Source organism: Phyllobates terribilis, unplaced genomic scaffold, assembly GCF_046119375.1.
Source record: "Phyllobates terribilis strain yellow unplaced genomic scaffold, ASM4611937v1 Scaffold_56__1_contigs__length_8794411, whole genome shotgun sequence".
Lineage (NCBI taxonomy): Eukaryota > Metazoa > Chordata > Amphibia > Anura > Dendrobatidae > Phyllobates > Phyllobates terribilis.
Window position 1 is genome coordinate 8,079,785 of NW_027362816.1, and position 24,272 is coordinate 8,104,056.

Consider the following 24,272-nt stretch of genomic DNA (forward strand, 5'->3'; position numbering starts at 1 on the left):
TGGAACAACAACTTTGCACAGGCACCTCCATTTTGGAGGAGGTGCCTTATATAGGAGAAGTCCTCCGGCCATTGGCTGGGGACTCTTTAGGACAGCGCGTGTGGCCCCTTGAAGAGGGAGGGAGCGCGCGCCCTAAGCACAGTGCCCGGGAAGCTGAACGCCGCAGCAGGAACAGGGGAGCAGGAAGACGCCGGACCGGGGCCGCGGCGGTGAGGGGAACGGCATCTCTGCCCGGCAGGAGGCAGAGACGCCGATGCTACATTCCCTGTGCCAGTCATTGCACTGGTTGCCCATCTAATACAGAGTTCAATATAAACTTATCACTCTTACCCACAAAGCTCTCCACGATTCAGCACCACTCTACATCACCTCCCTCATCTCAGTCTACCACCCTTCCCGTGCCCTCTGTTCTGCCAGTGACTCCCACTCCCGTCTCCAAGATTTCTCACATGCTGCGCCAATTCTTTGGAATGCACTACCCAGGACAATTCGATTAATTCCCAATACCCACAGTTTTATGCGTGCCCTAAAAACCCATTTCTTTAGACTGGCCTATCGCATTAACACACTTGTCTAACTGTCACAGTTTGGCCCATATCAAAATTTTCTTCAAAATCATGTTCATACCATCCATGCACTGATTAGGCTCTGTCTGTACTGCACACATACTGGCTGGCGACCAGTTCATGTAGTGTTATGTATTTACCCTATTTAGCATATTATGGCTGTATTATACAACATATGTATATATTACCATTTGTGTCTCCCCTATTCCTCATAGACTGTAAGCTTGCGAGCAGACCCTCACTCCTTTTAATATCTGAGTTATGCTTATTTGGTAATGTCTTTTTGTCTGTTCAAGCCCCCCTAAAATTGTAAAGTGCTGCGGAATATATTGGCGCCATAAAAATTATTATTATGGTTGCCATATGATGTCACTCATGGCCTGCAACATGTCAGTACTATCCTGAAGGAAACCAGATGTCCACTCGACGAGGGGCTGGAGGAGTCGGGTAACCCACTCCCCCAGCCTCTCACCCAGAGAGCCAATGCCAGACACGATTGGTCTCATGGGGGGTGGATTTATTCCTCTATGGGTTTTGGGCAGAGCATACAATATTGGCATGACAGGATTTTCTATTTTGAGATACTCCATTTTCTTTGTTTGAAAAAACCCTAAACTGAAACCTTGTTCCAACAAAGTAGAAATGTTAGTTTTAACAGACTGAGTTGGATTATCTGATAAACGCCTGTACACATTATTGTCAAACAGCATATCTTCACCCCAGTTCACATAATCCTTTTATCCGTGACAACCACTGATCCTCCTATGTCTGAGGTTTTGATAAGTTGTTCTTGGTTCGGAGTTGCTGTAAGGCGCACTGTAAACTGGGTTGGATATTGCTGGTATAAATTCATCCATCTTGGAATTTTTCAGAAAGCGTCTTCAGCTCTGATTCTCTTATTTTGTAATCGATCCATAGCTGGTTTGTGTTTTTGTACTGGATATAAATTTGGATTTGGTACACTAATGACATCTTGATGAGATTATCAGCAGTACTGTTAGGAGTATTTTCTTTTTCCAAGCAGAACAGTGAAAGTTGCTCCGTAAAGCGTAAAGACCTGAAGGCGTTTTCTGGATTCAATTCACCACAATGTACATTAATTCAATCGTCAGAATGCTTTTTAAGAGGGATATTCCTGATGAATTTGTTGACATCACAAATTGTGGAAAAAAGGTTGAAATTGTAAGTGGGTACAAAGTTCTCACCATATGACGAGTCTGTGTTGGTCCTCAGTTGAGGCTGTAGTAGATAAGTTACAGGGAATCTGTCACTCGCTGGGACTTATCCGACCTCTAAAATGATGTAAAGGTGATAGAAATGTAAATCTATACCTACCTGTATGCCTCATATTAGAGGTCTTGTAGGAAGAAAAAAACATTTCACAGCAAGTTTCTGATGCGTTCCCGTCGCAGGGCCTGCAAGAAATTCCATCTCCTGTGTGAATTATAATGTTTCTCCCCTCCCCTGCACTTCAGGGCCCTGTGACGTGCAGCTGCCACTGCCAAACCACACACCTGCGCATTTCTCCTTTTACCCAAGGCGCACTTCTTCTATGTTCATTGTACTGCAGGGATCTTGTGCGCAGGCGCCAGTAAGTCAGAGTGACTCGTTAAATGGCACCTACGTATTATTACAACATGACGATCACGCCGGGAGTCAGTTAATTCTGACAGCTGACACCTGGCACTCGGCTCCCGGCACTTTAACACCGGCGATCGCAGCATTTAGAGACCGAACAGAGGGACAGAAGCCCCTCTGCTCTTGGATCGGACACCCTGCGCCATCAGCTCAGGGTCCCAATCGTTGCCATGGTGACCCGATGTCATCATGACAACATCCGAGACACCAGCAAGTTACTTGGATCATGCTCAGTGCATGATCAAAGTAACTTGTGTCTGCTGCACTGACAGGTTATAATGCACAGCAGTGATCCTGCACTTCAATATATTATAGCTGCGATCAGACTGCAGAAAGTGAAAGTCCCATAGTGGGACTAAGTAAAAAAGTGGAAAAAAAAACAACAATAAAAGTACACATATTTTGTATCGTCGCGTCTGGAATGACCTGACATGTAAAACTGTCCCACTAGTTAACCCCTTTAGTGAACACGGTAAAAATAAAAAGCTAAGCAAAAAAATTGCTTTATCATCAAACATCAAGTGGAATAAAACGTGATCAAAAAGACAAATGTAAATAAAAATGGTATTGCTGAAAATGTCATCTTGGCCCGCAAAAAACAAACTGCCACACAGCTCCATCATGGGCTCCCCAAACACGACATGGCGTCCGCTAATTATTCAAGCAAATTTTACATTCAAAAAGTCAAATGGCCTTTTTTCCTTCTGAGCCCTGCCGTGCGCCCAAACAGTGGTTTTCCCCCACATATGGGGTATCGGCTTACTCAGGAGAAATTGCACAACAAATGGTATGGTGAAATTTCTCCTGTTAGCCTTAAGAAAATGCAAAATTGGTGACTGAAAAACATTTTTGCTGTAAAAAATGTATTTTTACGGCTCAATGTTATGAACTTCTGTGAAGCACCTGGGGGTTCTAGGTGCTCACCACACATCTAGATAAGTTCCCTGAAGGGTCTAGTTTCCAAAATGGTGTCACTTGTGGGGGGTTTCCACTGTTTAGGTACATCAGGGGCTCTCCAAGCGCGACATGGCGTCCGCTAATTATTCAAGCAAATTTTACTTTCAAAAAGTCAAATGGTGCTCCTTCCATTCCAAGGCCTGAAACACCGAACATGAGGTCAGTCAAAAATCCTTTATTTCACAAGCAACTGGTTACATGGTGGCACTGTAGAAACGGGTGCCCACACTACATAAAATACAGTGATTGTATAAATACACAAATAGTTAAATATATATACATACACACACACACACATGTATTCTGAACCACAAAGGAGCAAGTATGTACAAGTAGAATGAGGCCAAGCATATAAAGCAATAGACCTAGTGCAGCATGTCAATGATACTGGGGTAGCCTAAAAATAATAACAAGACAAGTGCCCAGAAGATGCTGGTTAGATGTTAGAGGAAGTGTTCAACGTGAGGGCCAGGTCAAAACTTGTAGACAAGCAGACAAGATAGGTAATATGCCTTATACTTCTGCTCTAAGTGGTCCAAGGTACCGAGTATGCGCCACACTCGGCACCCTGGACCACTTAGGTAATATGCCTTCTATGACCTCATGTTCGGTGTTTCTGCTTTGGGTTTTGGCTTGCAAAACGCAGATTTCATTAAAATAGATTGTGGGCTCCAGTAGCTGAGCCCCCGAGGTGGCAGAACACCCCCCCCCGGTGACCCCATATTGGAAACTTCACTGCCTAGGGGTGCATCTAGGGGTGTAGTAAGTATTTTGAACCCATAGGCGCCTTACAGAATTTTATAACATTGAGTCATGGAAATATGACATTTTAGTGGTAAAAATACAATTTTTGTATTTGCTACAAATTTGTCAGGTACACAAGGGTTAATAGGTGAAACTGAACCCCATAATTTATTAAATAATATCTCCTGAAAGCGGTGATGTCCCATATGTCATCAGAAATTAGTTAGCCCACACCTCAGGGGCCGATCAGTGCCATGGTGACTCGATGTCATCATGACAACATCCGGGTGACCAGAGCTAACAAGTTATTTAGGTCATGTGCAGTGCATGATCTACCTAACTGGTGTCAGTGCAGCACTGACAGTTATAAAGCATAGCAAAGCTCCTGAATATATGTATATATGTATATATATATATATATATATATACACATATATATATATACATATATATATATATATATACACATACATGCAGTTGTGCTCAAAAGTTTACATGCCCCGGCAGAATTTTTCATTTTTTGGCCTTGTTTCAGAGAATATGAATGATAAAGTTTTTTTGTTTTCTCCACTCATGGTTATTGGTTGGGTGAAGCCATTTATTGTCAAACTACTAAGTTTTCTCTTTTTTTATCTTAATGACAACCAAAAACATCTAAATGACCCTGAGCAAAAGTTCACGTACCCTGGTGATTTTGGCCTGATAACATGCACAGAATTTGACCCAAATGGGTTTGAATGGCTACTAAAGGTAACATCCTCACCTGTGACCTGTTTGCTTGTAATCTTTCATCCAGCCACTGACATTTCTGGATTGTGAGTCATGGGGAAAGCAAAAGAATTGTCAATGGATCTACGGGAAAAGGTAGTTGAACTGTATAACACAGGAAAGGGAGGCAAAAAGAGTATAACACAGAAAAGGGATACAAAAAAATATCCAAGGAATTGATAATGCCAGTCAGCAGCATTCAAACTATGATTAACAAATGGAAAATCAGGAGCTCTGTAAAAACCAAACCACGGTCAGTTAGACCAACAAAAATTTCGGCCACAACTGCCAGGAAAATTGACTGGGATGCAAAGAAAAACCCACAAATAACATCAGCTGAACATCAGGACTCTCTGAAAACTATTGATGTGGCAGTTTCAAGATGCACAATAAGGAGGCACTTGAAGAAAAATGGGCTGCATGGTCGAGTCGCCAGAAGAAAGCCATTACTGTGCAAATGCCACAAAGTATCTCACCTAGAATACGCCAAACAGCATAGAGACAAGCCTCACAACTTCTGGAACAAGGTAATTTGGAATGATGAGACAAAAATTTAACTTTTTGGCCACAATCATAAACGTTACATTTGGAAAGAGGTCAACAAGGCCTATGATAAAAAGGACACCATTCCTACAGTAAAGCATGGAGGTGGATCACTGATGTTTTGGGGATGTATGAGCTACAATGGCACAGGAAACTTGGTAAAGGTTGAAGGAAAGATGAATGCATGTTATCAGCAAATACTGGAGGCAAATTTGCACTCATAAGCCCGGAAGCTGCGCATGGGACCTACTTGGACGTTCCAACATAACAATGATCCAAGACACAAGGCCAAGTCGACCTGTCATTGGCTACAGCACAACAAAGTGAAGGTTCTGTTTGCCAAGAAGAATGGGCAGCTTTACCATATGAGAAAATAAAGAACCTCATCCACAACTACCACAAAAGACTTCAAGCTGTCATTGATGTTAAAAGGGGGCAATACACGGTATTAAGAACTGGGGTATGTGAACTTTTGATCAGGGTCATTTGGATGTTTTTGGTTGTCATTAAGATTTAAAAAGAGAAAACACAGTAGTTTCACAATAAATGGCTTCACCCAACCAATAACCATGAGTGGAGAAAAAGTTTTTTTTGTTATCATTCATATTCTCTGAAACAAGGCCAAGAATGGAAAAATTCTGCTGGGGTATGTAAACTTTTGAGCACAACTGTAAGAGATTTCAAGAATTTGGAATGTTAATTGGAAGATATAGGAACTGCAAGTTATCAGGCAGTAATGGGCAAGCTGAAAGGATATATAGGAGAGATGAATGTATGTGATCAATATGGTATGTTACTTTATTATTGTATGTACTGGTTTCTTGTTTTGTCAAAAAATAAAGAACTTATGAAAAAAATTTCAAAAATGTATTGGATTAAAAAAAAAAAGACTAAGAAAAAGTCTTCTCCACTGTGTGGGTTCTCTGGTGCCTAATCAAATCTGATTTCTGGTTAAAACATTTCCAACATTCTGAACATGAAAAAGGCTTCTCCCCTGTGTGAGTTCTCTGGTGCTTAACTAAAGCTGATTTATCGTAAAAACATTTCCCACATTCTGCACATGAAAAAGGCTTCTCCCCTGTGTGAATTCTCTGGTGGCTAACCAAAGCTGATGTCTGTTTAAAACATTTCCCACATTCTGAACATGAAAAAGGCTTCTCCCCTGTGTGAGTTCTCTTGTGCTTAACCAAAGATGATTTCTGGTTAAAACATTTCTCACATTCTGAACATGAAAAAGGCTTCTCCCCTGTGTGAGTTCTCTGGTGCTTAACTAAAGCTGATTTATTGTAAAAACATTTCCCACATTCTGCACATGAAAAAGGCTTCTCCCCTGTATGAATTCTCTGGTGGCTAACCAAAGATGATTTCTGGTTAAAACATTTCCCACATTCTGAACATGAAAAAGGCTTCTCCCCTGTGTGAATTCTCTGGTGATTAACCAAAGGTGATTTATGGTTAAAACATTTCCCACATTCTGAACATGAAAACGGCTTCTCCCGTGTGTGAGTTCTCTGGTGCTTAACCAAAGATGATTTATCGTTAAAACATTTCCCACATTCTGAACATGAAAAAGGCTTCTCACCTTTGTGGGTTCTTTGGTGCTTGACAAAATCTGATTTATGGTTAAAACATTTCCCACATTCTGAACAGGTAAAAGGCTTCTCTCCTGTGTGAATTCTCTGGTGCTTAACCAAAGCGGATTTATCGTTAAAACATTTCCCACATTCTGAACATGAAAAAGGCTTCTCCCCTGTGTGGGTTCTCTGGTGGATATTAAGATGTGCTTTCTGGTTGAAACATTTTTCACACTCTGAACAGGTAAAAGGCTTCTCTCCTGTGTGAGTTCTCTGGTGCTTGACCAAAGCTGATTTATCGTTAAAACATTTCCCATATTTGGAACAAACAAATCTATTGTCCGCTGTGTGTATTTTTTGATGTTTAAGAAAATACTTTTCAAGGGTAAAACTATTTCCATTTTCTGAACATGAAAATGACTTCGTTCCTTTATGAGCAGTTTGTTTTTTAATGCTTATTTTTTTATTTTGATTTTCCTTAGTAGTCGGTAATGAGTCAGAGGACAGGACCTGTTTCATAGGACTAGATGATAGATCTTTGCTGTGAAGGGATGATGGTTTATCTGGAGTAATGGCATTCACTTCAATTGTGTCCTGTGGGATCTCAAGATCATCAGATTTAAAAATTGAAGATGTCAGCTGTTCCTCTGATCTCCTGGTACAGTCATCTGCCAAGGATAAAACCAATTATTAATTTTGAATAAAATATCCCTGAAATTTATATTTTTGAACATTTCTACTTAAAACGTCTGTAGAAACGACAAGTTGTTGACAGAATGACAGTGAAACGTGAAAACCTCATAGGATGAACCAGTGGAGCGTGGTGTTCAACTGTTTGTTCATTCTGCCTCCAAAATATGGAATAAGAAGCCATCAAAAAATGTTATGTAGGCAAAAATTATACTAATAAAAACTTCTTCTCATCCATAAATCAATCCAGCAAAGTCCGCTCTCCCAAAGTCAAATCTCCCCCTCGCTTCTGAGCCTTGCAGTGTGCCCAAACCACATTCAGCATCCATGTATTTAGCATTACTATAGTGAGAAGAACCCACTTAATTTACGGTGTGTGTCTCCTGGAGCACAATCTGGACACTATGTGTTGGGTAATAAAATGGCCAATGTGCAATTTTCACTCTCCACCATCCATTGCGTGCTAATTTCCGGAAAGTGCCTGTGGAATCAAAATAATCGCTACGTCTATAGATTAATTCACTTCGGGTTATAATTTACAAAATGGAGTCGCTTTGTTATATCAAAGAAGTTGTCCAGTAATTTTTACAATTGCCCCAATGTCCCCCAATGTATTTACCCTGTGCCCATAAGTCTTTTTGTAATTACCTTCTGCAGTCCTTCTTGCCTGTGAGCGGCAATATCTCTGGCCGCTCTCAGGCATCACGTGATCCCCGATAGCGTCACTCACAGGCTACAGGGTAAATACATTGGGAGACATTGGGCAATTGTAAAAAGTACTGGACAACTTCTTTAAGGCTTCTGTAAATGGTGTGTCCAATCTCCCCTGGGATCTGCTCCAACATCTGCTTCTGTCACCAGGCGCCGACTTAATCATTCTGCAGGAAGCGCTGGTGATGGAGGAGACGTCGGAACCAGAAGCTCTGGGCAGCACAGGCTCTGTCCAAACACTAAGATTAGGTAGCCTGGGACCTGTAGTACCATCCAGTCTGGCAGTATGGGTGTGTGTGCTGTCCAGCTGGAGTAATCTGCTTCATCCAATCGGAAAGCACCACACCCTACTAAAGCTTATGGTATATTGCCGGAAGCTGCCAGATCCAGCCTTGTTCTCCTCTGGTTCAATCCTCTGTGCTCAGCTCCCGGCTTGTGTATTTGTTTCCTGTTGTGATCTCGGCCCGTTTACTGACTACTCTTGTGTCTTCTGATTGGTATTTTCTCTGCCCTCCTGGTTCTGACCCGGCTACCTGACTATTCTTCTTGGGGTTAAAGGGTGATGAGCAAGGCAATTCCTGAGATGGAAAATGAAGTATATAGCACCAAGTCTGTTCATGGTAGCCATCTTTTGAGCTGCCAGGTGACAATGAACAGTGCCCCCAATACATTGTGTCTGAAATATATTCCAGCAAGATCTGCATTCAGATAGCTAAATGGCGCTCCTTCTATACAACCTGTACAACCTTATATAGAGTATTGTTGGATTCAAGAGAAGTTGGTAAATAGTTTGTAAGGTCCATTTGTTTCCTATTATCCTTTGTGAAGAATTCCAAAATTATCACCATATAAAGTGACACACATCAGATTTGAAAATGGGCCCAGATAGGAACACAAAACTGGCTGCAGGAAGGGGTTAAATCAGAATATTTTGGGAACTAACTGCTGCAGTCAAAAACTGTGACTATAGACAATAACACATCTACTGAAATGATTCAACTCAACAGTCTCCATCAGTAAATAGTGAGTAACTAGTGGTGAAACCTCTCTGGGGTAATTAGAGTATGGGGCTCGGTGGCTGTTAGTAATCTAAACTATCGTAAGGGCCAATATTTTCTGTGAGATGAGTTTCAAGAAGAAATATTAGACATTCAAAGAGAACTTTTTATAATAGTGCAGAGATGAGGCGTCTTAAATTTAGACCTCGGGCATTGGGAAGAGGTAATGGAGACCTTCTTTTAAAGACTACCAGGGAGTTGCAGACTCACATAAGTGATTCAGGCCAATCCCATCACAATCAAACAAAGTGAACCTGTAAAAAAAGACAGAATAAAAGATATGTTACATCCCCAACAACAATGTATATATAAGGGAGAGCTCGAACACTAAACCGGAGTCACACTCATTTATGGTGGACCATTGGAGCTACTATGAGTCCTGACCAGGAGAGTAGAGAAAGTATTAATGCCCCCATTTCAGGAGAGATTGTGCAGTAATCTGAATTCCTTAGGATGGAAAACAATGGAATTTATGACGCGGAGTGAATCCATGAAACCAGGGCTGGAGCCAACACATCTCCTGCAGGTGTGAATAAATGTATATTACAGCCATCAGCCACACACAGCTTAGAGATATATCATGGCACAGGAGTAATGTTTTCTGTATAGTTTATCACAATCCTGTTTGAAGTTAGATGGTTTAAAAAGAAATTGAAAACTCAGGATAAAGGGAAACTCTGTTGTTATTGTACAGAAATTCACACTTGGCCTCACCGCACATTTAATGTTGTCGATCATAAAAGTGAAGTTTGGCCAGAAAGACTGGACCTGGTCTTGTAGGGACCATATGAGGACATTCAGCAGCACAGAAGGGAGAGAAGGTAGATTCGTCCAATAAGATATCAGGGGTCTAGGAAGCCAACAGCATCATTACCCTCCGCTTTCTCTTACAGGCCCATCATAATTTTGATTTTCTCACTTGTCAGCACATTCTGCGTACGCTGCCATTTGGCTTTGTAGTTTACAGATCTGGGAAGGTAAGGGTCAGCGTCTACTAATCCCAGGGGGTAGGTGGATCCTCCAGGTTGTAAGTTTTACAGAAAAGATCTTTTACAATTACACAAAGTAATGTGAACATTTTCGGATGGAGGAAAATGTTGTGGTCTAGCGGTAAAATGGTGATCACACGATTGTGATACAGCTGGACTACACCACCGATAAAGCAGCCACAGCCCGTGACTGAGAAGAATCTGTGATTTGTCAGCAGTTAGTGGTCGCTACTCACCTGGGTAGTCATATGTAGGAATCTCCTTCTTACACCACTCATCACCCCTCACATATGTCTCTGTAGTATTAATATGGGTCAGATCTTCACCCTGAAACAAATATTGTAAACATGGAGAAGTCCCATCTATGATCAGCTCTAATCCTGCCATCTCCACCGTTCTCATTACACAAGTATAAACCATATAATACTGGTGGATAAAACAAGACTGAGCACAAGACCTTCACAGTCGTCTACACATCATAGGGGAGATCTCATGACAGCTTCTCTCCATCTACCTGATGATCCTGAGGAACATTGGGATCTTCTTGTTTACAGTCCTGTGGAAGAAGAGGACGGGGACATCTCTCTGGTGTTGTCCTCTTACTGGATAGATCTGGAGGAAACACATACAGGGACTGAATTCATTCTTTACATACAGATAATTTTAGGCCGTGTGTATTTAGTCCTGTCTATTACCTGGTGATGTGAGGGGCTGGGGAACCTCCATCATGACATTGTTGTACAGATCTTTGTGTTCTTCTAAATACTCCCACTCCTCCATGGAGAAATAGACAGCGACATCCTGACATCTTATAGGAACCTGACACATACAATGATACCGTTATCTCCCCGATCCTTTCATAGCATTACTGTATAATGTCCCAGCATTCCCAGCAGTGTCACCTCTCCAGTCAGCAGCTCAATCATCTTGTAGGCGAGTTCTAGGATCTTCTGGTCATTGATATCCTCACGTATCAGGGGGTGAGATGGAGGTCCTGTGATTGGGCTCAGGGGTCTTCCCCATCCCTCAGACACAGGGTCCTGACAGCGATCACTAGAGGTCTTCTTCACTACTGTGTAATCCTGGTTATGGAGAGACACATTAATAAATCTCACTCCAGACATTTCCAGAGTCCTCATCTCTCCAGTTCTGTCCATCTGTTATTCCCATAGATAAGAATGATGTAATGTGACGTCATCAGAATCTCTCACCTTTCCAGTAAGCCGGAAGAGGATCTCTAGGGTGAGGTGTAATATCCTCTCCACCATCTTGTCTCTGTCCATATCCATCCTTGATAGGTGATTTAGAAAAATTCTCTTAATATAGAAGCTCTTCACTGAGGGGATCTGATATTGTAGAGACCTGAATGAGAAAAAGAGCCGATGTAACATCATAAAGAATTCTGTGTATTAATACAATTACTGGAGACAATAAGGGAAATATATCAGGAGATAGAATGTGTAGATGTTGCATTCTCTAGTCTTTTATGGACTGGAACATAAGTTGAATTGCTGACTTAGACATCTCCTCCATACTTCCAATCACTGGCTAAGTTGGCCACTGCTTCAGTAAGAATCACCCAGAAACCCAAGCAGCAATGGTATTTTTATTATTTTTACAACATTCTGCTTTTGTCCCTGACGTACTAATATAATCTATATATTTTAGGCCACAGACAACAAGCAGTTTCTTCCTCGGAGTCTGCAGCTCAATACGTTTCTTATAGACTCATCTTCCATAACGCTAATTCTCGTCATATACATTACACGTGACATGAGAAATAACAACTTCATGATGAGGACGACATCTTCATCTTCTAATACGGCTCTAGAAACAAATTTGGCCAGAGTCCGTCACTGACTACATCATCACCGGCCGTCTACATGAATGTTTCCCGTCTTTCCCAGGTTGTAATCTTTTAACACGTTAGATCTCATTTATAAGAGCTTGTTTGTAAGAACACCAAGACAGGAGTTATTTGATGCTAATGTCTCCTTGTACAGTGTTTTTTCTCCTGGATATCATGTTTCTAAAAGCATTTTCCTGTAGGCTTCCATATATTACATGAAAAACACTAAAAAAATAAAACCAAGTGGTTAATACATAAAATAAAATTGGGGTTGGCGGGACTGTGACAACATTATACTGTATGTTACATAGTTACTCAGTTTAATTAAACACATTTGGACTCCATTGAAGGAGTAGAACCATCTCAAGGAGGATCACAAGGAAATGGACAGCATGTGACTTAAATATGAGTGTCTGAGCAAAGGATCTGAATACTTATGACCATGTGATATTTCAGTTTTTCTTTTTTAATAAATTTGCAAAAAAATTCTACATTGCTGTTTTTTTCAGTCAAGATGGGGTGCAGAGTGAACTTTAATGAGAAAAAAAATGAACTTTTTAGAATTTATCAAATGGCTGCAATGAAGCAAAGAGTGAAAAATTTAAAGGAGTCTGAATACTTTCCGTACTCACTGTATGTATCTATATACACTGCTCCAAAAATAAAGGGAACACTTAAAACAACAGAATATAACTCCAAGTAAATCAAACTTCTGTGAAATCAAACTGTCCACTTAGGAAGCAACACTGATTGACAATCAATTTCACATGCTGATGTGCAAATGGAATAGATGATAGATGGAAATTATTGGCAATTATCAAGGCACCCTCAATAAAGGAGTGGTTCTGCAGGTGGGGACCACAGACCACATCTCAGTACCAATGCTTTCTGGCTGATGTTTTGGTCACTTTTGAATGTTGGTTGTGCTTTCACACTCGTGGTAGCATGAGACAGACTCTACAACCCACAGAAGTTGCTCAGATAGTGCAGCTCATCCAGGATGGCACATCAATGCGAGCTGTGGCAAGAAGGTTGGCTGTGTCCAGAGGCTGGAGGCGCTACGAGGAGACAGGCCAGTACACCAGGAGATGTGGAGGGGGCCGCAGGAGGGCAACAACCCAGCAGCAGGACCACTACCTCCGCCTTTGTGCAAGGAGAAACAGGAGGAGCACTGCCAGAGCCCTGTAAAATGACCTCCAGCAGGCCACAAATGTGCATGTGTCTGCACAAACGGTTAGATACCGACTCCATGAGGGTGGTATGAGGGCCCGACGTCCAAAGATAGGGGTTGTGCTCACAGCCCAACACCATGCAGGACGCTTGGCATTTGCCACAGAACACCAGGATTGGCAAAGTCGCCACTCGTGCCCTGTGCTCTTCACAGATGAAAGCAGGTTCACACTGAGCACATGTGACAGACGTGACAGAGTCTGGAGACGCCGTGGAGAGCGACATCCTTCAGCATGACCGGTTTGGCAGTGGGTGAGTAATGGTGTGGGGTGGCATTTCTTTGGAGGGCTGCACAGCCCTCCATGCGCTCGCCAGAGGTAGCCTGACTTCCATTAGGTACTGTGATGAGATCCTCAGACCCCTTGTGAGACCATATGCTGGTGCGGTTGGCCCTTGGTTCCTCCTAATGCAGGACAATGCCAGACCTCATGTGGCTGGAGTGTGTCAGCAGTTCCTGCAAGATGAAGGCATTGAAGCTATGGACTGGCTCGCCCGTTCCCCAGACCTGAATCCGATTGAGCACATCTGGGACATCATGTCTCGCTCCATCCACCAACGTCACGTTGCACCACAGACTGTCCAGGAGTTGGCGGATGCTTTAGTCCAGGTCTGGGAGGAGATCCCACAGGAGACCATCCGCAACATCATCAGGAGCATGCCCAGGCGTTGTAGGGAGGTCATACAGGCACGTGGATATATATATATATATGCCTTTTTGTCATTCTAGTAGTAGGGCCATAATTAAGATTTGTTGAAACGCGTAGGTCTGTAAGCTATGATAGTTGCACATTTGCTGTATTCTTTGTGGAGCAGTGTTTTATATGGCTAATAAAAGCTAAGTTTTAATATTTTTTCTACTAAACAAACCTTTATGCTGGATCATTTGCACTTTTTCCTTGTCTGCATCTCCAGAAGTTTCCCATTTCTCTATTATACTCTTCAAATTACATTTTGAGACTTTCTCCTCCTGTTGTTGCACATATTTTTTTTCCCTTCATCTGCACAGGTATCATTAATCTATCAACTATAATGGCCGTACCAGGTCCTGCAGGTCCTGTATCCCGTACACATGACGTGGGCAGTGCACGGCATGCCGCTAGTTTTTATTCTGAGTGCTCTTATATACGGTGGTAGTTTTACACAATGTTGAGCCTGTGATCTGCAGAGTGAAATGTCTGACTGCTAGAACAGAAGTGCACGGCAGATTCTACAGCATGGATACATAAAGGACGTCCTGGGGGAATATACCTCCCTCCAACACTCGTCCAGTCCCTGCCTCACACTAGAGACATTTATAATAACTCCAGGACTATGGAGCTGGTCATTTTCTCATAATCTGTGGCCATTATTAGTGATCTCGCATTGTACGGTAATATCACCCTGGAGGTTGTGATGTATTTAGTGTAATAGTGCCATCTAGAATATACAGTATATATCAGGCGATACCATGCTTTCTATAGTTAGTCGTCTTATGTGCCCTCTATAGCTATCTATTATACTTTATATTTCTTTATAATAATTTATAATAAATTACTCGATAGTTTTACAGCTTTATGATGTTTATTAATCTGCTGTAATTATAAAAGAAAGTCCAACCTTACAGTGGACACAGGTGGAAGTGTCCTCCATGATGGTGTAGGCTGAGGTGGAGCAAGTATATAGTCAGTGGGGGATCAAGATGACAAGTATTCCCCAGGGTTCCTTGTTATCAGGGAGGGACCCGGTGTATGCAATCAAAAGATCTTATCCTCTGACTGGCTGTGTGCCATCAACAGGTAATGATCCTCTGTCCGGCTGTGTGCCATCAACAGGTAATGACCATCCGGCAGTGCGACATCAACTGGTCATCACCCTCCAGCTGTGTGCCATCAACAGGTAATGACCATCCGGCAGTGCGCCATCAACAGGTAATGACCCTCTGGCTATGGCCATCAATAGGTCATCACCCTCCGGCTGTGTGCCATCAACCGGTAATGACCATCCGGCAGTGCGCCATGAACAGGTAATGACCCTCCGGCCGTGTGCCATCAACAGGTAATGATCCTCTGTCCGGCTGTGTGCCATCAACAGGTAATGACCCTCTGGCTATGGCCATCAATAGGTCATCACCCTCCGGCTGTGTGCCATCAAATGTTTTTATCTTCTGTCCAGTTTTGTGCCATCAAGAGGTAATGACCCTCCAGCTGTGGGCCATCAACAGGTCATCACCCTTCGGCATTTAGGCTTCTTGTCTTCTGTAAGATGCGATTCTTGAGTCTCCTGATGTTAAAAAATATTTAAAAAATCACAGATTAAACTAATAATCTATCTAGTACATAAGCATTACAATTTATAATCTATCTAGTGCATAAGTATGACAATTTAGCTCACAGAACATACACTATGCTAAAACATTAGACCCTACAAGCAGAAATTTGCTAAACTAACATAAATATAACTGACAAATCAGTAGAAAAATCGCTACCAATGGCACAGCTCTCTTCACATCAACCTGTAACCATAGTAGATAAGAAATAGAGGACAATGCTCATAGTCAGTTATCAACAATTCGGCATGGGGCATCCCACCAGAGACATTATAATATCTAGTAGATTATAGATGGCAATAGAATTTACCAACAAGCACATAGTACGCCAAACTCAAGTACATAGTATGCCAAACCTCGACACGTTTTCCTAAAATAGGTTCATCAGAAGCACATACTAGACAGTGATACTTAGCAAAGCGTTCATAGATATATGCGCCATATGATAAGGTGCTAAAGTGCAAGTGTGTGACAAAATATCCATTCGATTTCAGGTGCAATGCTGCATTGTATGTAGTAAGATGGTGCCCATCAGACAGCATGTATAGGACTAACCTGTAATGAAAACACGAGCAATGGGAAAGTTCAAGCAGTTGCCTTCTCAATCTTCCTCGCCTCTACGACATCTAAGGAAACATCTTCTCCTCTTGATTTTGGGTTGAGGTGTTGTAGGCATTTCAGGCTCTGGCATTCTAGGTTCTGACATACTAGGTTCTGACATGGTAGGTTCTGGTGTTCTAGGTTCTGGTGCTCTTGGCTCTGGAATTCTGGGTTGTTGGCTTCTTTGAAAAATCAGTAACCTCTCTTTATGCTCCGTGGAACTTCGAGCTCTTCTTCCTATATTGTTGTGAGGGATCGTTCTGACCCAGACAATATCACTGAACGCCACTTTATAGTTGCAACTAGGAACCTTTTTCGCATCCTGCGGTGCAGGAGCCATGGATGGAGTAGAACATTTGCCATTGGGCAGGACAGGTGTTCTCCTGGAGTCTTGCTCCTGAATCTGAGGGATGCAAATCGGCTCCTTACAAGCACTTTGTTCCTTCAGAATGGTTTTGTTCTCAGGAGTTTTCTGATTGTTTCACCAGGTTCAGACATTGCCCACTTGCTCAGGACAAGACTTAAGGCCAAATACTCTAGTATTGTCAGTAGTGTCATCACCGCAACAAAAACTGCGTCACGGAAGAGCCAAAGAGGAAGATTGATGGAAGCTTGATAGGTGCTTCTCCTGAGATCCACGGGTAGTGGGTCATCCTATAATAAAGAAAAAAAACATAATAAAGTCCTGTATATTTATACCCAATCCAGTCAAACAGAGAGCCCTTGTTATTATACAGTGATGGATACATTATCAAGCAACTTTCAGAAATATCCCATTGAGAAGATCAGGAAGAAGTTTGGGATTCACCTCCAGGGTCCATGGAATATTATTTACAGTTCGACTTTCATATGACGGACGGTCACGTGTCCAGTATGAGAAGTCCTGCAAGAGGCGATATTCTCATTAGTTGATCCTTGTGACCTCCATATTGATGAGAACATACTCGCCCTCAGTGTACTGTAATGTGGGGGGTAGAGCAACGTAAAGCACAGAAATGATAGGATGATACTCATCATCTCCAGAGGTCTCTCAGCACCAAGGTATGGTCAATGAGATACAAGCTGCAGATGGGCCGAGGCTTCTAATATACCCAGGGGTGACATCACAAAGCCCTCTGTGACATCATTGCACAGTTCTATCCATCATGTCACTGATACTTTGGACCTAACTAAATGTCTAAAAGAGAACCCTTCCACATGATTTCCAATCACGGAGCAGCTTCAGTTTTTCAAGAAAAGTTTAAAAAATATAATCTGTGCTGTGATTGGTCACAATGGCACATGAAGCAGAACGTCTTTAGATCTTTTAAAGGGAAAGTGTCAGCAATTTTTTTGCAATTGTAAAATTGAAAAGTATTTATATTTATATATAAATACACATATATATTTAAAAAGGTTTCAATGGTATAAAATCTGAAAAAAATATTTTAACTCTTTTGATGTTTTCATCTTGTAAACACTAGGGGGAGCAGCTGCTGACATTTCCATGAAAACAGAATACAGCTAGCTCGCATTACGACTGCTGTAAAAGTGGGCGGGATCTGCTCACAACGGTGTGATGTCACTCCTCCCCTTCTGGGCGTTTGCAAAAAGGTAAATGAGACTGTAGTTTAGGATCACAGTGCGGAGCGATCACTGGTGACTGCAAAGTGATATATAAGGGACAACACCAAAGTCATTAATCACTACAAGGACAAGGCAGGAATGTGGGAGTCAGAGGGGTCACCCCACACTTATATCCCCTCTGACTGTCACTTCCTAAGCTCCTTTCCCTGCCATAACCTCTTATTCCCGCAGGTAAATTCTTACAGGACCCTCCTCCCCATCCCCTTCCCCTGCCGCAGCTGATTCTAAACGTCCTCCATATGTAATAATAGACAGGTACTCACCGGCAGCCTATGGTAATTCACAGGGTAGAACAGGGTACAGCACAGAAACAATATGGCGATCCTCATTGTCTCCAGGGGGTATCTCAGCACCAAGATATGGCCAATGAGATATGAGCTCCAGGTGGATGGAGCCCCCTTATATACCCCAAGGGTGACATCACAACGCCGTCTGTGACATCATCACCCACAACATTCCGTCACATGACATCACCCAGCACCAGCATCATGTGACCCAGCATAAATAGAAACGGTCCTTGTTGCCTATAGCAACTATTCAAAACTAAGTTTAAACTTTTCCAACAGCTAAAGGCGGCTCTGTGATAGCAGTTTCTTCTATCGGTTTCTTCTGGACGGTTGTGATAAATCTGCAGAACATCTACATAACGCGACATGTAGAAAATCCTGTCTTTTCCCCTCTGTTCTTCCTCTGGTGCTACAGAGACGGATAGAAGGAGCTTTTCCAGACCTTACAGTGCACAATATGGGACCTAATCACTGATATCCCAGATCTGCTCAGTACAAGCATACCGCCAACCTATGAGGACTAGAAAGAGGGCGAAACCATGCGGCACGCGTAGTCTGACCACGCCCCTATCCACACCCCAAGCCACGCCCTTTTTATACCTTGGCAGGAGGAGATGTCTGTACAAAGCGCAAGTTATCAAAAGGCTGAAGGAACACTTTATCAACATGACTTCGGAATGTATGACTATACGGCCTACTATACACAGCCCACTGAACCCCCCCACTTACTATAAATAAAAACCACCACACTGTGACATTGGATATAATGGCCACAGCAGCCTCATTTATTATATAACAGCATGTAAACATAAATAACATTAATTAACATTAAATTAACTCTGAAAAGGAGGAGGGGGAATTAAAGGCTCCACCATTTTTTGGAGAAAAACTGCAACAAACAGCTCCACCATGCCACCCCCAGCCGCACCACAACCGGCCCAGGTGGACCCAGCTGACTGTTGCCCATACATTTTTAAAACTGCAACAAACAGCTCCACCATGCCACCCCTAGCCGCACCGCAACCGGCCCAGGGGGACCCAGCTGACTGTTGCCCATTCAGAAATGTCCCGCTGAGACCTCGCTCAGTAGGGACCCGTTTTAAATTTTTAACACCCGCTTAACACCGATGGGAGTCACCCATCCCTGCAGTGGGCTCCCCCGTCCTCCTTCGATGTAAGCAACCGCCTTCAAAACCCCCCTCCTTTTCCGCCATAGCGAGCAGGCATGACACCTTATGCCTGAGAGTCCTGCCATACCAAAAGTGCCTTTTCAACTCCCTCCATCAATGCTAATGCCCACATATCTATGCCAATATCATTGAAATGGACCCCATCAGACCGCAGAAATTCCCTAAACGGAACTTCCAGATCCCGATGAGGAACCACAACCCCCCCATGCAGAGCAATGAATCGGGAAACCTCCCTATTCACCTTGCTCCGAGCTTTATTTATCCTTTCGACTGACCTGGCGTGTCGCCATGCCAGGCGTGCGACGATGTCCGACCATACGAGCACTAATCCCGGATAGGTTTCCAAAAGCCTCAGGCAGTCAAACTTGACGTCACGGATCAAGTCTCTAGACGTCCTGGAGCCCAAGTCATTTCCACCCGCATGAAAAACGAGTATATCCGGAGGCCTATCCAAATTAGCATAAAAATGAAATTCGGGCATTACCCGGCTCCACAGCAAACCCCTGATACCGATCCACCGAACCGTCGCAACCTCCTTCGTTATGCCCAACTGGCGCCCCGCCGGTCTTGCGTCGGCCCGAATGGAACCCCAATATACATACGAGCGACCTAGCACCCAGATCAACCGAGGGGGTCCTGAAACATAAAACAAAGGGGGGGGGGGTTGTAAAGAAGAAAAGAAACTCGTTACCACATAATAACACTATCAAAAAATTGGGGAAAAATCTTATAACATATGAGGCCGGACATAAGACCGATACCTCGCCGACTCCCAGCGACCAATCTTTTTCACAGCTTTAACCCCCAAACCCCAGCGAGCAGCCTCAGTGGCGGCCCCAATCCGAAACGAATGGGAACCAAACTCCAAACCATTCAGACCACAACTAGCTAAACCCCGCCTGAAGATGGTAATAAACTGATACACCGATAATGCAGATCCATCTTGATGTAACAAAAAGGCACCCGATGATGGACCTCTCACCTCCAGAAATGCAGAAACCCATCTCACCGGGCATTCAAACAAACCATCCACAGCCCACAATTCCACCAAACAACCCTTACCAGCTGTATCGGTTTTTGACCGCCTCAAATAACACCGTACTGCCTCCTCCGAGCACACTACTTCCTTCGATAACAGCCCGCCATGACACTTAACATTCTTGCTCACCAATTCGCTTATCCTAAATGCCCCAAAAAACGCCAGAACAAAGGCCGCCCCAAATGGCTGACATTCATATTCAGAACTACACACACCGCTAAGGCAACGCAAAAGCTGACCCAGTATTTCAAACGATACCGGGCGCCGCAAATCACGTACCGGATAGCTCCTCCGAAATGCCTTCATCGCCTGGCGAACCAAGAAATCCTTGGTAAAGTCCCTCCAACCACTTAACTTAAAGAAGAAGGCCAAACCTGCTAACCTACCAGCTACAGCTGAGCCCAATAAACCCTCCTGAAATGCCCTGCCGATCATGTACAACAATAAATAGGGACGGTCCGCTTCCGTCACCTGCTCACCTGCCGACTCCTCTAGCTCCTGCCAAAGACGCCACGCAGAAACATATCGAGACCAAGTACTGGGGTTAACAGAACACCTCACCAAATTCAACGCTGCACGGACACTAGATCCCACAACCACCGGGGCCAATCGGTTTCCAACTGCTCCGCGTCCGGCGCCAGTTACCGAAAACGATCCCACTGGAAGCGAGACAATGCATCAGCTATTGAATTCTGAACACCCGGTACATGAACAGCACAAAACCAGACATTACAATCCAAACAACGGAGCACTAGATGGCGCAAAAGAGACAGAACCGGCAATGAAACAGCTGACAAGTTGTTAATACAATGCACTACACTCTAGTTGTCACAGAAGAAACACACTTTCTTGTTTCTCAGCTCAGAGCCCCAAACCTCCAAAGCCACCACAATAGGAAACATTTCCAGCAATGCCATGTTTCTTGTCAATCCTGCATCCTTCCATGATTCCGGCCACTCTCCCACACACCATTTTCCACCGAAATAGGCCCCAAAACCATAAGAACCTGACGCGTCTGTAAACAAAACCAGATCCACATTAGAAACGACTTGATCCATCCAAACCGACCTGCCATTATAAGATTGAAGAAAATCCGCCCAAATGGACAAATCCGCCTTGTGTTCCGAATTCAATCTTACAAAATGCAACGGATGTTTAATGCCTGCTGTCGCCTGAGCCAACCTACGTGAAAAAACTCTTCCCATAGGTAAAATCCTGCACGCAAAATTTAACTTACCCAAAAGAGATTGCAGTTGGCGCAGGCACAATTTCTTTGCCCGCAAAGCCTCTTGGACACAAGACTTCAGATCTAACAACTTGTCCTCTGGCAAGCGGCATTCCATCCTGAAGGAATCCAATTCAATGCCCAAAAACTTCAAAACCGTGGAGGGGCCCTCCGTTTTCTCCGGGGCCAACGGAATGCCAAAGCGAGATGCTACCTGTTCAACCGTCCTAAGCAGCAAAGAACAAACTGAGGACCCAGCTGGCCCAATACACAAAAAGTCATCTAAATAGTGCAATACGGAGTCCAAGCCAGATTCTTCCCTAACTACCCATTCAAGAAAACAACTGAACTTTTCAAAGTAGGAACAGGAGATCGAACAACCCATCGGTAAACAACAATCCACGTAATAATGACCGTCCCAAAAACAACCAAGTAAATTAAAACTGTCTGGGTGTACCGGAAGCAGACGAAAAGCGGACTCAATGTCAGTTTTTGCCATGAGAGATCCTTTTCCCAGCCTCCGCACCCAGTCCACGGCCTTGTCAAAAGAAACATACGATACAGATGCCAAATCTGGATCAATACCATCATTAACTGAACTACCATGAGGATACGACAAGTGATGGATTAACCGAAACTTGTTAGGCTCCTTTTTGGGCACAACGCCCAGAGGAGAAACACATAAACACGGCAACGGAGGTTCCAAAAAAAGGACCAGCCATGCGACCTAACTTAATTTCCTTGTCCAATTTTTCCTTAACAACTGCCGCATGCATCCGAGCCGAAATCAAATTCTTAGGCCGCACCGTACGTGGCACAACTGCAGACGGAATCCTGAAGCCAAAATTAAAACCATCCCTCAACAACACAGCTGCTTCCTTATCTGGATACCTACTTAGAAACGGAAGCATCCGATCTATTCTCACTGCTGTCCTCTCTTTTTGAAAAAGAGTCGCTTGATTTTTTCTTTCCTTTCTTAAAGCACTTGGAATGGCTGTGGGACCCTCCGCAGCCTGAACATTCGTGCTTAAACTTACAGTCTGTGCCAAAACGGCATTCCCGCTCCTTAAACTGCCAGCACAGCCCCTTCCTGGAGCCTGACGAGGATGCCGCCGAATTGGCAGAACCCCCTCTACTCCCAGGAAAGGACTGCGAGGCCGACCTTGGTGCTGCCATCAATCGCAACCACAAACTAATCTCCTTGTGGTCCCACCGTAAACTCGGACGGACTGCCTTTCTTTGCCTAAACTGTTCATCATACCTCAGCCAGGCCGTCCCGCCATAAACACGGTATGCTTCACTAATCGAATCTAAATAACAAAATAATGCAGAACAGTTCTCCGGAGCTTTCTCCCCAATGACACTCGCTAGTGTGGTAAATGCCTGCAGCCAATTTTGAAAAGTGCGAGGAATCAGACGATAACGCCTGCGCTCCTCCTCATCCTTCTTACTCTCATCTGGCTTAACCCTGTCCAAATTAAACGGTAACAAAGAAAAAATTTTCACGTACTCATCCTTCCAGATTTTTTCTCGCACCTCCTGCTTTAAATAAGCTCCCAAGGGGCCATCAAAGCACACATAAACCTCGCCCCTCGCTCTGTCATCCAACCGCACTGTATCCACTGGAGTCGCCGCAGCCGCTGGTGCCGCAACCGTCTCATTATCTGCAACTGGCGCGGGAATACCTCCACTCACAACTGCCGGGGTCTCCGCAACTGGCCCTGAACCTCCAGCACCACCCTGCCAAACTCCGCTAGGACCTGCCGCAGGTGACAAAAAACCCAGCTCCATGCTAAGAAATTCCGACACAACGTCACTACCCGTCACCCTGTCAGCCGCCAAGCCCCTCTGAAAATACCGCTCCCTCTGATCTACATCATCCGCATTCCCCCGAGATGCATTTAAACCATGTGACTTACCAGGCCGACTACGAGGAAGCCTCGGAACAGCCGTTTCGTGTCCTCCGCCGCGATTGTCCCCACTCTCTTCACTGCGAGATGAAATCTGGCCCTCTTCTTCACAGGCAGAGTCAGGCTCGGGGACATCGCCAGGTAATCCCGACGGAGTCAACCCACCACTAGACCTGGACCTCCTATCCACAATAGCGCGCTGTCTGGGAGGAGGAGAGACTTCAGCTGCACGCCTGCAGCCCGCATCCCTAGCAGCAATCTGCCCTCTCCCATGGACATCACACCGGTCCTCGGTGCTACCGACATCCCGGGTGGGTCGTCTCCTGGCCCCCCACACTGGTCTTCCCGATCTCCGCCGCCGGGCTCCTGCTGATCCTTATGCCTGGGCACCTGCCGTTCTTCTGGGTCAGCACCAACTGACCGGTACTGCTTTGCTTTCCCCACTGCATGGGCCCGGCACGGCTGTGCCTGCCGCTCACCTGAAATGGCTCTGGCTGACCTATTCACCCTCCTGCCTCCTTCTGCTCCCTGGGTCCGGCATCCTTCAGGCTCAGCTCTCCTTCCCCTGGCTGCTCGCTGGGCCCAAAGTGGATGCCCCGGCCGTTCATATAATGTATCTCTCCCTCCTTCAGCAGCAGAGGCCCTGCTCTCCTGAGCAGCCCGCACTTCCTGGATAGGGGGGGCGGAGCCAATGACGTCACTCACCCCGGCCTCTGGATGATGCCGACGCTGAGAGATTCTTCCAGAGCGGCGTGCGGCAGATGGGGGCTGGG

At 44.3% G+C, this 24,272-nt stretch overlaps 1 protein-coding gene across 4 annotated transcripts in view; it reads right to left on the reverse strand.

The window, feature by feature from the left end:
• Positions 1-6,007: 6,007 nt before the first annotated feature.
• Positions 6,008-24,272, reverse strand: part of LOC141192249 (uncharacterized) — a 338,025-nt gene continuing 319,760 nt past the window's right edge. For 2 of the 4 annotated variants that reach the window (XM_073661747.1, XM_073661746.1), the window contains one exon: positions 6,008-7,080. In XM_073661747.1, the coding sequence (XP_073517848.1) occupies positions 6,107-7,080 (974 nt within the window). In that variant the 3' untranslated portion in view covers positions 6,008-6,106. Of the gene's footprint in view, positions 7,459-10,474; positions 10,576-10,735; positions 10,851-10,933; positions 11,058-11,140; positions 11,321-11,449; positions 11,633-24,272 lie in introns of those variants that run through there. The other 2 variants (XM_073661748.1, XM_073661749.1) reach the window with 2 other exon arrangements.